Source organism: Pelobates fuscus, chromosome 5 (genome assembly GCF_036172605.1).
Source record: "Pelobates fuscus isolate aPelFus1 chromosome 5, aPelFus1.pri, whole genome shotgun sequence".
NCBI lineage: Eukaryota > Metazoa > Chordata > Amphibia > Anura > Pelobatidae > Pelobates > Pelobates fuscus.
The window spans coordinates 171,730,810-171,751,007 of NC_086321.1; the positions used below are offsets into that span (position 1 = coordinate 171,730,810).

A 20,198-nucleotide genomic window follows, 5' to 3' on the forward strand; every position below is an offset into this window, starting at 1 on the left:
CATTTAGATGAAGTTGTTTTGCTGCCTGGAGTGTCCCTTTAACCCCTTAAGGACCAAACTTCTGGAATAAAAGGGAATCATGACATGTCACACATGTCCTGTGTCCTTAAGGGGTTAAGTAATATTTTTGTATGTTGCATAAAATGAAGTACTTGTCAATCTCAGCCAATCTATTGCTTTGTCTATGGGAAAGCATTGGATTGGCTAAAATCATCCATTCTGATGTCAACCAAGTAGGTGGATCGGGGACGGGGCCATGACCAGCGTACTTGCGCAGCGTTGGGAAAAGGTACGTTCTCTTACCCGTTATTGGGGAGTGCAGGCAAAGTGGGGCAAGCCACCTAAATGGTAAGACAATAGTGTTCCTTTAACAAAATTATAATTTTGTAATTTTCACAAAATATTTTTTTTATATTTTTGTTCCACAATTATCCCTACATGCTGTTCCTCACGTCCCTATTGAGTACTTGATGAAGTTTCTAGGTATTTTGTTGAAATTGTGTATATAGCCAAGCACCATTATCTGTGTGGCATTGTCTCATAGGATTTCTTGTAGTCAATCCAGGCTGTGTAGAGTGGTCTATAAAGTCAAGCGGAAGCACCCTTTTCTGTAAGTTTTGTGAGACTCCTTCCTCATTAGTAATCAACATTATGTTGGCTTATCAATCAGTTGATATAGATTCCCTCTGTATAATTGTACAGTGATGCAGAAAACGATGGCCTGCTGTAAATAACCTTCTTGTGTTACTGTATGTATTGTTACAAGTGTGTGGTTTTTTGTGTTTTTTTTTTTTTTTTTTTGGGTGCATGGGTTATTAGTTATATTTCAGGTTGGAATTAACCCCCATTATTTAAAAAAAAAAAGAGAAGTTTTTTTTTATCAGTTATATGTACTGCAGTAGTTTGGGATATGCTACATGATAAGCTCACAGAAGCCTCAGGGCTACATGCTGACAGTCTGAAGGCATGTAGAAGATGGTCATGTTGCTCGCATGCTTTTTGCGCAAAATCTGTGACCTGTTTCAGTGGCTGAAACTTTAATATCCACGCAGTTTTAAAGGGGGAACTGTAATCTTTCATTTGATGGTTGCTCTTCTTTCGGTCTCGCTAAATTCTATTTATGCACTTACAGGTGCATTTTAGTTAAAAAGACACTAGGCACCCACACCACTTCAGCTCATTGAAGTGGTATGGATACAGTGTCCCTATTGCACTTCAATGTTTACATTGCAGCACCAGGTCTGTCTTCTAGACAGCCACTAGAGGTGCTTTCTGGATGGTAATGGACTTTGGGTCTGCTAACTGACGCCAGACATACTCGCTCTGCATGAGGGCATCCTACGTCAGCTTTTTTTTCCGCTAGAAAAGCATTGATTCAACTTTCCTATGGGGAGGCCTAATATGTGCGCGGCACTTGCTGCGCATGTACGTTAGCGCCCACCAACGGGGGGGGGGAGGGGGGGCAGAGGGAGCTTAAGTGCCATGAATTTAGCTTTTTATTCCTGGCACTATAATATCCCTTTAACTTTTGGATTGCAAAATGAGATTACCCTTCCTAAGCATCAGTGCAGGTAGATGGGAGGTGGGTGTGCTTGCTGTATTATTTAAAGTACCACGATTGTCACCCTGGCCACTTCATCTCAATGAAGTGGCCTGGGTACAGTGGTCCTGTCAATTTTAACAAAGGTTGGGGGGGGGGGGGGGGGGGAGAAAGCCAATTACCTTGAGGTGTTAAACACACCTCCAGCATCTGCTGCAACGACTGAATAAAACCTTCATTTTATTTTTAAAGCACACAGAGAGGGGGCTCTATATAACCAAGTACTGGGACGCTAAAGCGTGGGGAATATAGGTTTGTGTTCCTAATGCTTTAGTGTTTCTTTAACCACTGTTTATGTTGGCCAGTCTGCTAAAATAAAATTTTTATATAGCTCGAACATATTTTGCAGCACTGTACAGTTGGAAGACAGACATTTAATAACAAAACATGTTTGACATACAGAAACAAAGGTGAAGAGGCCAAACTGTATAGGTTACCTGCTAAATTGTAGTAGGGCCAAAGGGAGAATTCCGCTCATAAAGGTATGTTGTATTATTCTTGCAAGCAATGCTGTAGAGCAGTTTGTAAAATTAGGTTTGTGTTCATACAGTGAATTTTATTGAAGTATCACTTTATAGCTTATACTGATTAGAAACATTAGAAAAGCTGGTAAATTATTGATTTTTTTTTTTTTTTTTTTTTAAATTTTGTATTTTTGCAGTGCGTATATTGGTCACATGCGTACATCGGTACCCCAACGACATTCCATATGCAGGTTTCAAGACATTAGTTACAGTGGGGGGTAGATGTACAATGCACTTTTTTTTTTTTTTAAATATCACGTTAAGATAGCAAGCTAATAGGTGTCGCTTTGTGGAATTTAGAATTGCGAGTAGATATATACTAAACAGGCTTAACAGTATAAGTCTAGAGTATCTGTTAGAACTAATGGCAAAGCTAGTGTGGAAACAAACGGCAGGCGTTCTAAATGTGATTTCGCATATAAGCAACCAGTGCACAATTTAGCTTATAACAATAAAGGAAATAGTGAGAAGAAAAGGCACGTTAGTAGAGACATGTTCAGCTTACGGTCTAAAATGCCGATATAAGTCAATGTCCCGTTTTCATGATGCACGCTGTAGGAATAAATGCCTAACTGAGAGAATCAAAAACTTAAACTTAGCATATAGGGCGTATAGGGCATGTAAGCCATTGGGTTTCCGCTTGTCCATGTGTTAGTAATGTTACTGTTCAATGTGGGTCTCGTACCGCTGGTATCCGTAAGTCAGTGGCTTGGTGTGGTAGGTAGTCAGTGACGGTCACCAGGGTCACAGCCTAGTGCTGCTGGAGACCAGACCTGCAGTGTGAGTCCATTATCAGCCGATGCCGGCGCTTGGGGGCTCTTTGTGGCTGTTGTGAGGTGGTGAAAAGGCGATCTGGCAGCGGATCTCACATGGGCTGCTTCCTCGCTCTGGACCTTGTGCCCTACTGGCCGTTCTTGCTGTAGGGGTGGGTACATAGGTGGCTGTTTGATGGGGGCGAGGTGCGTCCTCTCTCCAGCCCCGGGCCGGGATGAAGGCCAACATCCTTACTCCATGGACCCAGGCTCTTCTTTGGGCTGGGTCCATCCCATGGTGGGAGTAACGGGGGGAGCTGATGGTCTGCCGCCTTCTGTGGTGGCCGTCCATGTGGGTGATGCCTCTGGGTCGTGCCCTTGGTGGCCCTCGGCCCAGGTGGGCCAGCAATGTGAGGTGCAGGCTTGTCTGGATGCATTAGGCCCGAGGGAGTCCTCCTCACCCTCCGGTTCTTGCCACCCCGTCCTCCATCTTGAGGATCAGGCGCCATAGAGAATATGTGGGTCTCTAGTTTGACCCATAGCTGGTGGAAGTGCTCGCTTAGTGTCTGCATCAGGCGGTCCACGGAGCACAGTGCAGGTTCACGCTGTTCAGTTGCCGACTCTGCTGGCCAATGTGGTACTCGCCATTTTGGGTCGGGTCTCTCACGTGGTGTCCACCATGTTTTTCTCAGGGTGATTCCCTGGTGCTGGGTCGTTGATTGTTTTTGCCGGGATATCCCCCGCTGGCATGGGGGGGGGGAGGTAGAGTCCTCCGGGGAGACCTTTGTCCAAGAAGGCTGCTGCGGAGGGATCGGCCGCCTCCCTTGCGTCGCTTGCTTTTGCCTTCCGTAGGCCTTGGGTCGATCTCCGGTAAGATACTGTCGCTGGAAGTTGGGACTTTTGGCTGGTAATGTTGCTTCGGTGGGCCCCTTAGGCTGGGGCTGATGTGCAAGCAAATTTGAGGGCTTTGTCTCGCTTATTTCGGCTTCTTTTAGGTTTTTGCCTTGGAGCCCATGTTGTATGCGACTGCTCGGCATGGCTGCCAGCGGTAAATTATTGTTGACATGATAAAATATATACCTGATTTTTCATATAGAACAATTATTTTTCAATTTACTGTCACTGACATAATGTGGTTTTTACACATCATTTTTTTCCACTGGATGCTTTCATTCCATTTCTAATATTGAATTTTCACATTTATCCTCCAATTTGGTTTTTAATAAATACTGTATTCAAAGCATTCACACTTCCTTTTTACTGTTGGGTAATATCCAAGTAAGACCACATTGACCTTTCCCATGGAAAAGCATTGGATTGGCTAAAAAGCGTCAATTCTGATTGTCACCAAGGGGGCAGGGCCAGTGCCTGCAGACCTGCACAGCACGGGAAATAAAGAGTTTTTCATGATTTAAAGAGGGTTAAGGAGGTGGCAAGCCACCTTAATGGTGGGTTTTGCTCTATAGGGTCAAGACTACATGTGTGTTCCTGGCCCTATAGTGCTCCTTTTAACTAGCATGCTGTGGGCTGAGAAAATAAGGAACGAAGACATTAGAGAATAATGAATAAGGGAAGTGACAATTTCTTCTTTAATTTCCCATAATTAGCTATACATTTTTATTTAAATAAAATACTTATCCAATGAACAACATTTACAGTTCATATGAATTTAACGGATATTTGTAATTTATGACCATGCATGTTAATATTGTAGAGCAGTGTTTTTATTTATTTTGGGAAATCATTTTTTTTTAAAAACATTTTTGTGTGTGTAAACCTTGCAGTACAAGTCAGGTAAGATTAAAAACATTTCCTTCATAATTTATTTTCAATTTATAGGTATTATTCGGTCTACTTAGCTATAGCAAATGTCTCCATATTCTAAATATTCTTTTTAAATGTAAAGTTGCCTTTTGGCAGCTGCAATTCAGACATTGGAGGCGTTGAACGTGATGTTAAAGGACCACTATAGGCACCCATAGGAAAGCATTGAGAATGCTGCGCATGCGCATTCAGCCGAGGAGGAGGAGAGTCCCCAGCCCGGCGCTGGAGAAAGAGGTAAGTTTAACCCCTTCCACCCGCTAGAGCCTGGCGGGAGGGGGACCCTGAGGGTGGGGGCACACTCAGGGTATTATAGTGCCAGGAAAACGAGTGTTTTCCTGGCACTATAGTGGTCCTTTAAGATCAGTTTCTCTTTTTAGCTCCTAACTCGTGTTAGGTATTCCTTTGAGAAAATATTGCTGCCTGTCTGGTCCACATCCACATGTTTTTTTGTAGACCACAAGTCTACTTTAAAGGGGCATAAGCACATAAACTACATATTTGTGGTTGGCAGAGGCTAAATGGAAGTATTTCTATTCTACGACTTGGAGGGGGGGGGCGTTGTATATAGATAGATGGCTGCACTTACGGTCTTTCGATTAAAAATGAGCTTTTATTCCAAAATAGTTTAAAACGGGATCACACATTTTCTGTGCGTAAAGCAAGTCTTATGGCTTAACTGGTGTGCAGATTTTTGTGTAACATTGTATTAAAGGGACATTATAGTCACCAGAACAACTACAGCTTATTGAATTTGTTTTGGTGAGTAGAATCATTACCTTCAGGCCTTTTTCTGTAAACATTATCTTTTCAGAGAAAATGCAGTGTTTTACATTACAGCCCATTGATAACTTCACTGGCCATTCCTTAGATGGCTGTTAGAGATCCTTCATGGGTCATGGCTGCCTAAAATGCATCCAAACATTCAGTATCTCCTCCCTCTGCATGCAGACACTGAACTTTCCTCATAGAGATTCATTGATCCAATTCATCTCTATGAGGAGATGCTGATTGTCCAGGGCTGTTGTCAGTGAAAACTTCTGATGATGTCAGTGGGCAGGTCTAAAGGAAATATGGACAAACTATGCAGCTGCAGGCTTGCATTCAAGTAAGATTTTACTTTATTTTTAGAGGCATGAGGGGCCCAGGGGGGCTAGATGGGGGTTTTAACCCTATAAGGTCAGGAATAAATGTTTGTGTTCCTGACCCTATAGTGCTACTTTAACTATCCAGACTTCAGGTGGAAAGGGTTTTCAATCGCACATTTTTTTTTTTTCCCTCACCATAACTGAATTGGTTGTTGCTTCGCATTTACATTAGGGTTAATTCAGCCTCTAGTAGCTGTCTTGATTTTTCACAGTGAGAACATGCTGCCGTCCATAGGAAAGCATTGAGAAATGCTTTCCTATGGACTGATTGAATGCATGCGCGGCTCTAGCCGCGCATGCGCATTCGGCGGATAGGAAGGAGAGCCCCTGACGCCGAGGGAGCCCGGCGCTGGAGAAAGGTAAGTGTTTAACCTCTTAACCACTCTTGAGCCCAGCGGGAGGGGGACCCGGGGGCTGGGAGGGACCTAGTAACACTATAGTGCTAGGAAAATGAGTTTGTTTTTAAATGTATATTAATTAACGGAGTGGGGCATGTGACTCATGGCTACTATACATTGTCTTGCCTTTTTAGCATTTGGTTATAACCTCCTCTGCCCCAAACCAAATAATTTTAATGTTGTCGGAAGCCCTCCTACACTCTTTGCGTATCAAATGTCAGCAGGACGTGCTATAAGTATCCTTCTCAGGTTTACCATGGATGTGTTCTGACTTGCAGAAATATGCAGCCACCAAGCATTCACCCCACAACTTGTTTTTACTGTTGCTAAAATAGTTTCAGGAAATAGTCTTGAAGCATGGGCAGTAAAGGTATTTAGGAATGTTCCCTGGGGCTAATGTGAATGTGACAGGTAAATTACTGGCTAGGCAAGACTTTAAATAGGTAACAAATGGGCAGTGTGGGTGGGTCTGTAGCTGCATGCCCTGCCTACCTGCAAAGGGCGTTAGCCACCTTTGCTTTATTTCCTCAAAGCTTGCAAGCTGGTCTTTAAATTTTCTAGTTGATCAAGCAGAGGTGTCCTCTATTTGAAAGAACAGAAATCAGCGAGTAATCCTTTTTCTAAAACTGCCTGCATCCATACTGAGGTCTTGCTGCACCTTATTCCAATGACAGACTCGCCAAGCAATTCTCCTGGGGGCACTGGAGGGCCTGTGCCGGGTAAATGGATCTGTCACTCACTCTGTCTTTTTGTATAGTGTTCTATGTGTAGTAGAGAATGTATTTGCTCCTTTTAATTCAACACCTGCTATGTAATGGGAACTTTATTCTTTTTCAAATGTCTACTACATTGTGAGCAGTATTTATGATCTTAAGCACGGGGGTTGTTACCTCAACATTCAAAATGTTATTAACTAGCTAAATTATTGTCCTGGTTGTATTTTATTGTAAAATCACTTTTTTTTTTTTTGGAACGTATCCCTTATATGGCTATCTTAGGCCTAACAAAGGCTACATGTTGTGAAACGATAAAATATACATATTTGTATATATATTTTTTACAGCATTTAATGGTTGTCTTGTCTTCAAATGAAGTGTGAATTTCATACAGCATCTACCATTGACTCAAGTGGAATTAGTGTGTGGCTCTTGCCTGTAAATCTTGAGGTTTTTCTTGGCCCTGCAACGTAAATGGAAACTTGTGCTTGTCAGTTGTTGTAATGCATGTATTGATTCCACTCTGATTTTATTTTTTATTACTTCACTCTGCCTATCTAAATGTTTTCAAAATATGCCTTTTTAGCATTGTAGTAAACTCCTGCCTCATCAGCGGGTGTGGGGATTTTGTTGGTGGCAACTGCAGCACAAGCAGTTGCATTTGATGTCAAGTGAATGCACATTGTTAAATGTGTTGGTGTACTCCCAGAATGCACTGCTAATACAGCATGCACTTGAGCACAGTGCCTCTTCATTTATAGGCTTGACCTCTAAGGTTTCGGTGCAGTGCCAATTAATTAATGCAGTCAATTCACAAAAAAACAGTTCTCTCTGGTTGCATGATCTGTATTGATTCATGTAAATGTTCAGACTACTTCTAGTATAAACAACCTATGTAGATTTAAGCACTCCTTTTTTTTTTAATCACCTTAGCATGTTTCCATGTTTGCATTGTAAGCTGTTTGTGCGAGTTGAGGCCTATCAAATAGAGCATGGTCATTGCTTGATATTCCTACCATTACCAGTTCATAATGGAACATGTTTTTATTATTTTATTTATATAGCGCCAGCAAAATTCCGTAGCATTGTAAAATGGGGTAATAAAGCACCAGTGTAAAAAAATTATATAGGCACGGACTAAAGATGTGCTTCACTGAACTTTTTGGTGTTATGACCTTTTCAATAAGGGACACTTTTGTCACCAAACACCAAAACAAGTTAGCTTAATGAAGCAGTTTTGGTGTATAGATCATACACATGCGGTGTGACTGCTCAATTCACTGTTTAGGAGTTAAATCACTGTTTATGCAGCACTAGTAACACCGCCCTGCATGTGACTTGCATAGCCTTCCTGAAGACTTCCTGGAAAGAGTCATCTAATGTTTACACTTCCTTTTTTGCAAACTTGTTTAATTTGGAATTTCTTATCTCCTGCTTTAATAGTCTTTTAGACACTGCAGGAACTTCCTATATGTATATAAAGTTTAATTTACAGAGCAGGTGATATAAACTGAATGAAACTATTTTGTCAGTCACGACCAGGGGAGGAGTGGCTATGTCTGCATAAACAGAAACAAAGGTGATTTAACTCCTAAATGGCAGAATTAAGCACGGAGTCTTTAGAAGCATGATATATACAACAAAACTGCTTCAATAAACTAAAGGCGACCATAGTAAATAAATATATTTGTGGTCGGAAACATTTTTATTTTTTGGGCCCCAAAAATGATCAGTGGTTCCCTGCTTCTCCTTTTTTTTTCTTTGGTCCCAGGCAAATGTATATACAGTGCAGATACTGACATAGATAACACACACTACGTACATACATATACAGGTCAAAATTTTAGCCACCCACCCGTTTCGTACCTTTTGAGTACTGAAGGGGGTGGCTTCTGCTGGCTGGGGTTGTTGGGAGTAAGGTATAGGTATTGCACTGCTGGTCCACCCCCTCCTCTCTGCTTCTTTCTCTTGCTCCTGCATGGGAGGAAATAACAAGGTCTCATTGCCTTTTTTTTTTTTCATTTTTTTAAAATTTTTTGTGCGTTTCCACAGGGTTACTGTTTTGTACCGCCAGAGGTACGTGTATTACAGGTAGGAAACCGCTAGTCTAGATGATTGTTTCTAAACATTTTGTTATGTAGTACCAATAACTTATAATTTTTAGTAGCAAGACTTCCTCTAATAATTTCTACTTCTACAAACACAATTTGAAAAACGTGTTGCCTACATGTAGTTGTTCTAGCCAAGATTCCATGTAGGTACAATGCCACAATTTTGGTAGGATAGTTTCATAGACATGCCAGACTCTGATGCAGCAGATATTTTATAGAGCATGTGCATTGCTAATTTAACATGCAACTTATCTGGAGCAGAGAGACTTTTTTTTTTTTTTTTTTTTTTGCGGTGGGGGGAGGATCTGTATGATCTGACTCCTGTAAACCCCCATTATTCACTTCCCATTATAGCGTCCCTTCCTCTGTGCGGTTCCAGGAGGAAACTGTTCACTACAGATAAACAGTATAGTTTAACATGTATCTTTAACCCCAGTTTTTTTTTTTTTTTGTTTGTTATACCATTCTACACTATATTTACAGTTTCCATGACATTTAATGGTTGTACATAGATTGTGTAAGGTGAAATATGCAAAAAATTCTGCAAGCCAATTGATTTAATTTGAACTATTCCATATGTAATGCTGATCTTTTCTACAGCCAATGTATTTAATTAAAAGCATACAACAGTTGCACAATTCCTACCCAGCAGAGGTCACATGATGAGTAATTCCCATGATCTTCTACCAAAGAATGGATTGGTAGGTCCTCAATAAATCTCCTCATTTAGCCATAGCAGTATGGAGCACTCACGTTTTTCTCAGATGATGCCAATGACAATCATGGGCAAACAGAAGTGGGAACATTTCTGTTCTAGTAACGAACGCCCAGAATAAAGGATATCAGAACTTAAAACGTATTCCAGACTACATTTGATCCCATTCCTTAAAATGGAATGCTGTTTCAGCAAGTATCAGAAAGTGTCTGAAAACAGGCAGTTAAGAGTGGCTGCATAATGTTCTATTTTGCTAAATAAGTAAATTGCAATCTCGCCTACGTTGAAATTTCTTATATAATTTTACATTTATTTATTTTAAAAATCGCGGTAGGATTTAAAGCTTTGTCGCCAAGGAAGTGTCACTTTTATAGGGGAAATACACTTTTTTTTAATTAGAAGAATATTTGTGAAACAAGGGCATTGCATTGGTAGGTTTTTTTTTTTTTTTTTTAAGAATTATTAAATTTCTTGTGACCTAAATGTATTTCAGACTTTATTTTAAATCTAATAAAGGCGGTACTGTAACTTCCCTGGTATTTACACCATTGAAAATCGCCTATTGTCTCCATAGACTTTATAGTCCAATTGACCTATAAAGTCTATGGAGCGAATAACCAAACAGTTTGTTTTACAGATATTAGTCTCCCCACCCCCTCCAAACACTGGAAAATAAGTTTTTCACCTGAAATCCATTGCCAGGTGAAGCTCCTGGTGCTGCTCAGCCGCAGCAATGTCCATTGAAAAGATTCTTATTGAGAAGAAGACTTTGATGAGACCATTTTAGACGACTCAATATGCATGCACAAGCTCTCAGCCAGCACATGGAAGGATGGTTGGATCTTTAAAATAAATGTTAATTTTGAAAAAAAATTCTCAGTGTGATGGGAGGCGGGGAGCACTGCAATAAAACAGTGTGAAGGTAGACACGTCTGTTGCAAGCGCTCAGTGCGTGCTGACGACAGATGGTTTTTTTTTTGGACCGAATTTACATTTGACAGCCCAGAACAAAGTTGGCACGCAAGTTTAAAATAACTCTGGATTTGTAGTGTTTCAAGCTGAAGCACATGCAGATTCCTTCCTCCATGGCCAAGTAGAAGTGGTAAAATCACTTAGAATCACTAAATGTATTCATTTTTTTTTAATTTTGTTATTCAACTTGTTTATCGATGTAGGAACAATTTTTTTTTTTTTTTTTGAGAAATGTGATTCTTCACCTTGCTAGTCTGCCAAAACATGACTTTGTACATGATGTCAGATGCAGTGGTCTTTGGAGATCTCCCTACTGGTAATAAGGTGAAGTTAAGCCTCACAGCCATGCTTTTGGACACATGCCAGCTCATATTGGCTGCAGCCCAATAGCTGACGCTTCCTTAATTTTTGTTTTATTTTTTATTGTTTTTAGATTTACTTTGAATGTCTTTGAAGAAGTGATGTCATCTCTGCTGTATGTAGCTGAAGGAATTTAGAAGCTGCTTTAATGCTGCAGTTGTCCCTTTATTCATTCTGTGGCCTCTCTCCATTTTTAACTGAAGGAATACTGAATACACTTTTTGTGTGTAAAATAGTAAATGGATTTGGGGTTTTCATGAACTGTAAGCCAAAATCATTGCACTTATGACAAATCATGGTTTGAACTATCTTGATTTGCATGTAATGCGTCTATCTCATATGTTAGTTCCCCCTTTTACATTGATTTACTGAAATAAATTAACTTTTTCACGATATTCTAATTTTTCGAGTATTGTGTGTATGTGTAATACCTTGAATAGTGGATGAAACTGTCTGCCCTGCTTCAAATCATTATGTATGCAATTTGGCAACAATTATAGCAAAAGAGAAAATGTCGGTGATGTCACTGTGCTCAGCTTTATACATACTTAAGCACAGCGGCTCCATCTTTGAGTTTGCCTGTCTTCTGTCAAGTGATGCTTGGTCTCTTCCGTTTTGAAATAACTTTATTGAATAAGCAACATGGGCAAAATGATGTAAGCCCAATTTCTGTGGTATGTACCGTATATACTCGAGTATAAGCCGAGTTTTTCAGCCCATTTTTTGGGCTGAAAAACCCCAACTCGGCTTATACTCGAGTCAGAGTCTGTATTATGGCAATTTGCATTGCCATAATACAGACTGGGGGGAGAGGGGGGCTGTCAGAGCTGTACTTACCTTTCCTGCAGCTCCTGTCAGCTCTCTCCTCCTCCGCGCCGTCCGTGCAGCTCCCTCGGTCAGCTCCCAGTGTAAGTAGACTTACACTGTGAGCTGACAGAAGAGCAGAACGGACGGCGCAGAGGAGGAGAGAGCTGACAGGAGCTGCAGGAAAGGTAAGTACAGCTCTGCCAGCCCCCCTCTCCCCCCCACTGAACTGCCACTGGACCACCAGGAAAGGAGAGCCCCCCTCCCTGCCATATATCAAGCAGGGAGGGGGGATGAAAAAAAAAAAAAAAAATAAGAAATAAAATAATAATAAAAAAAAAGGGGTATAAGGACCACTATGGGAAGGGGGGGGGGTATAAGGACCACTATGGGAGGGAGGGGGTGGGTTAAGGACCACTATGGGAGGGAGGTATAAGGACCGCTATGGGAGGGAGGGGGGGTATAAGGACCACTATGAGAGGGAGGGGGGGGGGGTAAGGACCACTATGGGAGGGAGGGGGGGGGGTAAGGACCACTATGGGAGGGAGGGGGGGATAAGGACCACTATGGGAGGGAGGGGGGGTATAAGGACCACTATGGGAGGGAGGGGGGTATAAGGACCACTATGGGAGGGGGGTATAAGGACCACTATGGGAGGGAGGGGGGTATAAGGACCACTATGGGAGGGAGGGGGGGGATAAGGACCACTATGGGAGGGAGGGGGGGGATAAGGACCACTATGGGAGGGAGGGGGGGATAAGGACCACTATGGGAGGGAGGGGGGGGATAAGGACCACTATTGGAGGGAGGGGGGTATAAGGACCACTATGGGAGGGAGGGGGGGTATAAGGACCACTATGGGAGGGGGTGGGATAAGGACCACTATGGGAGGGAGGGGGGGTATAAGGACCATTATGGGAGGGGGGGGGGTATATGGACCACTATGGGAGGGATGGGGGGGATAAGGAACACTATGGGAGGGAGAAGGGGGATAAGGACCACTATGAGAGGGAGGGGGTGGGATAAGGACCACTATGGGAGGGAGGGGGGGTATAAGGACCATTATGGGAGGGGGGGGGTATATGGACCACTATGGGAGGGATGGGGGGGATAAGGAACACTATGGGAGGGAGAAGGGGGATAAGGACCACTATGAGAGGGAGGGGGTGGGATAAGGACCACTATGGGAGCGGAGGGGGAAGTAAGGACCATTAGGGGAGGGGAGGGTAAGGACCACTAGGGGAGGGGTGAGTCAGGACCACTAGGGGGGGGAGTGAAGGAACACGGGGGTGGGGAGGTAAGGACCACTGAGGGAGGAGGAAGGGAAGTCAGGACATATGGGGGGGGAGGGGGCGGCAAAAAATGTTTTGCCTACGGCGGCAAATATCCTTGCACCGGCCCTGCACACACTGCATTCACACACTGCATTCATGCACACACACACTGCATTCATGCACACACACACTGCATTCATGCACACACTGCATTCATACACACACGCTGCACTCATACACACACACATACGCACACACTGCATTCATTATACACACACTGTAAATAAATATTCAATTAATATATTTTTTTTAGGATCTAATTTTATTTAGAAATTTACCAGTAGCTGCTGCATTTCCCACCCTAGTCTTATACTCGAGTCAATAAGTTTTCCCAGTTTTTTGGGATAAAATTAGGGGCCTCGGCTTATATTCGGGTCGGCTTATACTCGAGTATATACGGTATTTGGATACCAATATAACAGGAGGAGAGAATAAGTGAAAAGGGACTTTAACAACATTGTATGCATGATAACCCTGGTGCCATACCGTTGGTTATTAGTCAGTTTTCTGACAAAATATAATTTTTTGGACAAATTTAATTGACAGTCAGCTGGCACTCCACTAATGAACACAGATGGAATTGACATCAATAAGTAGGAACCCTTTGCATTAGTGCCATCCCAAAAGGAGACTGGACTGTGGAGGATCCTGTGAAGCGTAAAAAAAAAAAAGGGACTACTTATTGTGGAATAGTACCTGAGAACTCCTGGCAACATAACAACTAAGATGCGTTATGGCGCCTTAAATGTTCCTTTCATGCAGTGTCTAACTACCATAGTTGTAATTTTTCTTCTTTTCTGTGATCATGGATGCATTTTAAATTGTCTGCAGCAGTTTTGTTAAATCCTGCATATTTGTTTTTCTTATTTCTCTGTAGAAACTATGAGGCGTGTTGTGCGACAGAGCAAATTCCGGCATGTCTTCGGACAAGCGCTGAAGAACGATCAATGCTATGATGACATTCGGGTTTCCCGTGTCACCTGGGACAGCTCATTCTGTGCTGTGAATACCAAGTTTGTTGCCATAATCATTGAGGCAAGCGGTGGGGGTGCCTTCCTTGTTCTTCCCCTGCAGAAGGTAATTTATTTTATGTTTCTGGAAAAAAAAAACTACTGAGAAGGGATTTTTTTTTTAATATAAAGGTTGTTAATGGAGCTAGTGAAGAAAATGTGCCTGTGAATAAATATTTTCCACGTTGATCTAGATGATGTTTATATTTTGTATGTATACCTTTATGAAGAGGAATCTTTTAAAGTCAGTCTTATGCATATCAATTTTATTCCACAGTGTAACCTCATTTACATGTTAGGGGAAGTTAAAGGAACATTCCACACACCTAATGCACGTCTGTTTTCTGAAGTGTTTTATGTGTCTGGAGTTTGCTATATTTTTTTTGAAAGTTTAGAAAATGGCAGATTTCAATAGAAATCAGCCATAACACTTCTAATTCACTCAGACAGCTAGGGAGGTTTTATTCCCCTTCTTTTTGCTCCAAGAAGCCAATGGAAGTGACAAGCATGCTGGGCTGTTCTACAACTCATTGAAAAGCTGTGTGTGCAGAATGGGAAACCTCTGGGGTATAGGAAGTCTGTGCATGGAAAAGAGTAAGGACTTGCAAAGGCTGCAGATAGGTTGTATTTAAAAAAAAAAAAATTCATATACTCACACAGAAAACATGCAGAAAAAAATATATACTTGCATGTTTTCTTTGGAGCTATAATCTACTAAGTGGTTTAACCCCTTAAGGACCAAACTTCTGGAATAAAAGGGAATCATGACGTGTGTGACACACGTCATGTGTCCTTAAGGGGTTAAATAAATAAATAAATCCATGAATTGTTGGTTTAAAGGGACCGTATAGTCACCACAACCACTGCAGTTTAATGTAGTGGTTCTGGTATCTGGTAGTACAGTGGTTTCCAACCCAGTCCTCAAGTACGCCCTACCAGTCCAGGATTTAGGGATTACCCAGTTGTGTTTAAAGTGTTTTATTATGTATATTTAAAAAAAATTAAAAAAAATAATTCTGTCTAAAACACCTTAGCCACAACTAGGTAAATCCCTAAATCCTGCACTGTTGGGTGATACTTGAGGACTGGGTTGGGAACCGCTGCTATACCATGTCCCTGGAGCTTTAGCTCTGTGAACACTGCCTTTTCAGAGAAAATGCATTGTTTGCATTGCTGGCTAGTTACACCTCTAGCTGCAGTCACTAATACGGTCACTAGCGGTGCTTCCTGTGACGTGCAGCACAGGCCTTCAGCATCTCCACGCTCCCCATAGAGATGCATTAATTCAATGCATCTCTGAGGAGATGCTGACTGGCGCAGCATTTTGCTGCACATGCGCCAACGCCTTCAAAATTAATAATCTCAACCATGTAGGAGGGGCCAACAGCGACGAGACCAGCGTGATATGGGAGAAAAAGTGAGTAAAATCACCTTTAATCTCCGGAAAGAGAAGGGCAAGGGACCTAAAGCTGCATTCCAGCACTGTAGTATAAGGAATACATGTTTGTATTCTTGACACTATAGTGTTTCTTTAATGCTAAAAGAGCTTACCCATTTATTTTTTTTGTGATCTATGTATTTTCTAAGATTTTGTTTCCTGTTATTAAAATTAAATTTTTTTTTTTATGCCAATTCTCTGAAAATAAATGTTTTTGCAATTAATGTACACATGCAAATGCTTCATTATTGGAGACACTAAATGTTTGTCTTCTTAAATTAGACTGGATATTGATTCAGCGGTTTCCAGCACAGTTCTGTTTATAAATGGCTATACATATACATTAGTTTTGCATGCGTAAACAAATCTTACTGGAGATCCTTTTGTTACAGGTTATGTAAAAACCTTTTTAAAATGAAATGGAAAATCTTTTGAATTTAACAGTGTGATTGACAATATTGATATTTATATTAGGGATCAGTGTTATGCATATAAATTATATCTGCATCCATCATAAATTTCTGATGTATTCAAAAAACCTTTAGCAAGAAAGCTATTCCAGTTACTATCATTTTTCTAAACCACTTCTACTGCACACTACTCCTCCCACTCTTTACATATTGTTCCAATAGCATCTTTATTTCTCTTTGATACACTTTTTTTTCTATTTTTTTTTTTTTTTACTTTTACATGCATTCCTTTTATGTTGCATATGTGACTTTTCCAACAAGATCTGCTCAGCTGCCAAACACATAGGCACTCTTTCCCTTCCAGCTTGCCACTCCTCCCACATCCTACACTTATAAGCAAATGGACCATATGTGGTAATGTGTTTGCCTTCAAAGTTCGTTTCTAGAATCCATTTCGTAAAAGTGTGAAGCTCAAATGGCTTATGAGTTTTACACTTCAGGAAGTGTAATCGTTATAATCTAACAATGAGTTGTCAGTGGAGAGTGTGCAATTTAGTGTAATACATTCATACCGTAAAAATATACAGATATGTATAGGTAGCTCATGGGCTGTCTAAGCACTTTGTATCAAAGAGCATCAATGGCTAGATCTCGCAGGCGCAGGGCCTTCTTTACCTTTTGTATTGTATGCTCAATTAGCTGCGGAATATGTTGGAGCTTTATAAATACCAGTAATAAATGGGTAATGACCCCTGCTTTGTGTGTTATTCCCTACTCGCATTGTAAATCGGTTATTGCCTAAATCAGATTTGTATATACACTAAACTATTTAACCTTTTAATTTTTTATTTTTTTTTACTGTGCTTATATTTTTAAATACTTGCAGTTTTATTTTTTCATTTCATCTCCATGCTGTTCTTTGAAGCATGCAGGAGATGTGCAAACAGTGTGTGCTTGGCTCATGGTTCCAGCATGATGGTATGATAGATCGCAAACTGTGAAGGACTGCATGTACATTCAAAGATCCATGTCCCCTTTTTTTTTCCCCTCTCCCCCCTCATTTTAAACCACAATGAACTGTATAAAATAGTTGAAATGCATGTTTGTCACAGGGCACAAAACATTCAACTCCGAATCCTCAATTAAGGGTACCCATGACTCCCACAGCACTGTAATTATACGTAATTAAGGAACTTAAAGTCAAAGGTTTTGTGTACGGACTCCATAGCCCTGGTTTGACACTTTAACAGGTACTAACAAATTATGACCTTTTTAGAATGGGGAAAAAAAATAAATGCAAAACATCTATTCAGCAGGAATATATTTGTGCTTATCCATTTATACCATGTCAAATCTTCTACTCTGTGCTGTGTGTTTGGAGTGAAGGCCATTAATCTAATATTTGTCCCTCCCTATGGGTAGGTGACTGAAATGGGAATAGTGAAATCACTGTGTGGCGATGAACTTAGAGGATTTCCCCCAAGGACTATAAAGTCATTAACCCAGGATATGGGGAAAAACAGCATATGGTTGTTTTTAGAGCGCTCTTATCTCTAATCAATAATGTGCATACTGAGCTTTTATCTCTATGCTTGCTTCTTAAAGTCCCAGAAGTATAGATGGGCTCACAAAGTGCGGCTTTGGAGTAATGTGAAAATACATGCTGCTGGTAAATAATTATTTGTATTTCCACTGTATAGAGAACAGATTTATTGTACATCTAGTTTATAATGCTAAATATCCAAAAACCTCTGCACATTAATCCTTTCACGTCACTACATACGAACACAAATGTATTTAGGAGCTCTATTAAAGTGGCACTGTCACGCCGAACTTGCCTTTCCCTAATCGCTTCCTCTTCTCCCCCTCTCTGGATCTGTTCTCCGTTTCTTCCTATCAAAGTAGGGACTCACTACTTTAATGAACTACTTTAGCCCTGACGGGTATTATGGATTTTTATTTGGTCTTTTTTGGTGCTGTAAAAAAAAAAAAAAAAGTTTATTTTTATTTTTTACACAGAAAACATCAGATAAGTATAATTTATTTACAGATATATAGTTTTATTGTCTCCCCCCCCCCCTCACTATTTTTAGGGTGGTGGGGGGTAAGTAGGGCCTTTTTTTTTATTATTTTGGGGTGGGGGGTTGTCTAAGGGCTTGGGGACCCCTAGTCACCTGGAGGGGGTATTTTTACATTAAGCCCCCACAGTATGTTGTCAGGGGAGGTAGACCTTGCCTCTACTTGCGGTATGGTGAGTAGGGACATTTGGGAGATTTCAATCTCCCTTATGCTAATATGACTCCCATAGGGGGCTTAGAAGTGGCGGGGAGTGTGTAGGGGATGTGTTGTGTTATTGTAGAGCAAGCATGTCAAACTCTCGGCCCACAGGCCGCATGCAGCCCACAATGACTATTTTTGCGGGCAGGTGAGCCGCGAGTTTGAAATGCGTACTGCTGAGGTAGAATAGGCACCTGCTCTCCCCACATTGCAGGTGCCCACTCTGCTCAAATTTACCCAGTCGGGGGAGAGGCCGCTCCCACCTTGTAATAAACTGAAGAAACGAACACCGATATTCGGTGTTTGTTCGTCTGAAATTTCTATTCATTCCTTCGTCTTTCTGTCGACTGAATAAACGAAATTCCCATCTGAATTTTGGACAATAGTGAATGTCCAAGTGATTTACTGAGCATGCGTGAGAATTTCACAGCGCTATCTAGTTTGGGCAGATGCCGTGTTTCACAGGGACTTCATCTGCCTACACAAAGATGGCGGTGCCCAGGACCTAAGCCAGGGCATTAAGATGTTTTTAAAAATAGGTAATATGGGGGCTTAGGGACATTTGGACAGAGGGTGACTAGAGGGACAATTAAATGTAATGGAGTTGGTAGAGGGGTTAAAAAACAAACTGGATGCAGCCATGACCATGCCGCTTTAAGTATGTACTACACATACAAGTAGAAGATGAGTTTCTATGGAAGGGGTTTTTAATAAATCGATGTTCTTTTAGAATGTATCACTTTTATTTAAATTTTTTTGTGCATTAGATTACAACAGTGCTTGTATAGCCACGATAGCTCCCACAAGCGCGAATGTCATAGGTTGGTGAACATAAACATGGCATATAGAGAACTTGCATATTTTAACAGTTTGTAGATCGCTTTTAACTAGCTAAACTGTGAGTGGGATATATACCTAAAGGTCCTATAGTTTGACTGTGTTGGCACTTATATATGCAAACCAATAGTTTGAGTAGTGCATGCTACAGGTCTATCACTGACTGTGTAAACATTTGCCTACTAAGTGCTGCATAAACATAAGCAATAAAATTTAACGTAGGTACAATCCAAGTTATAACGTTAGTAGCTTGCGGTATGGCATATCATCTTAACAAGCAGGGCATACAGTGAGTTCAGTGATGGGTGTAGGAGAGGAGTAATAATGGGGTTAAATGGCTCATGCATGCCGGACACGAGACTTAGATGGGGGCTATGGGCATGCTTAGTAATCAGAAGTGACCCTTAAACTAGATCTAGTCGAGTTAAGACATTCTAGTTAAGCATTAGCAGACAGTCCACAATTGACCCATCATAAAATTATCTTTGACTAATTTGTAGTACCGGTGTGCTGGGTTGCAGCAGCAAGTCCTTAGGGGGACATGGGTACCTTACTCGAGGGCATGTGGCACTGTCAGCCAATGCCTCGGCTTGGCAGAGCTATACCGTCCCTGGAAGTTCTTGGGTTCGCCCGGATGCGCCTCTGTGGTCGGTCAAGGTGGGGATTATGTCTGGCGTGTCTCTCTCATTTTGTTTGGTCTGTGAGCATGCCGCTTGCGCTTCCCAGGTGGTCCGGCAGCGAGCCTCCCATGGGGTGCGCTCCTGTCTCGTGTCTTGTGTTTGGTCAGTTGCGTGTGGTGGCAGAGGAGGTTACTAAGGCAGCTGTTCGGCGGGGGCGAGGTAAGTCCTCACTCCAACCCAGAGGGAATCCTCTGCTCCCTCCGTCTCCCGCCGCCTCGTTCAGACTCAGGGCTGGACTGGTTTAGATAGCAGGTGGTTCTCCAGATTGGTCCATAGCTTTTGGAAGTGCTT

The 20,198-nt window shown here is 41.6% G+C and overlaps 1 protein-coding gene across 2 annotated transcripts in view; it reads left to right on the forward strand.

Annotated features, from left to right (window-relative positions):
* The window catches only part of CORO1C (coronin 1C), a 66,691-nt gene that overhangs the window by 11,328 nt on the left and 35,165 nt on the right, over positions 1-20,198 (forward strand). Inside the window, exons 1-2 of one of the 2 annotated variants that reach the window (XM_063454689.1) lie at positions 6,786-6,962; positions 14,133-14,332. In XM_063454689.1, coding sequence (XP_063310759.1) covers positions 6,911-6,962; positions 14,133-14,332 — 252 coding nt within the window. In that variant the 5' untranslated portion in view covers positions 6,786-6,910. Of the gene's footprint in view, positions 1-6,785; positions 6,963-14,132; positions 14,333-20,198 lie in introns of those variants that run through there. The other variant, XM_063454690.1, reaches the window with a different exon arrangement.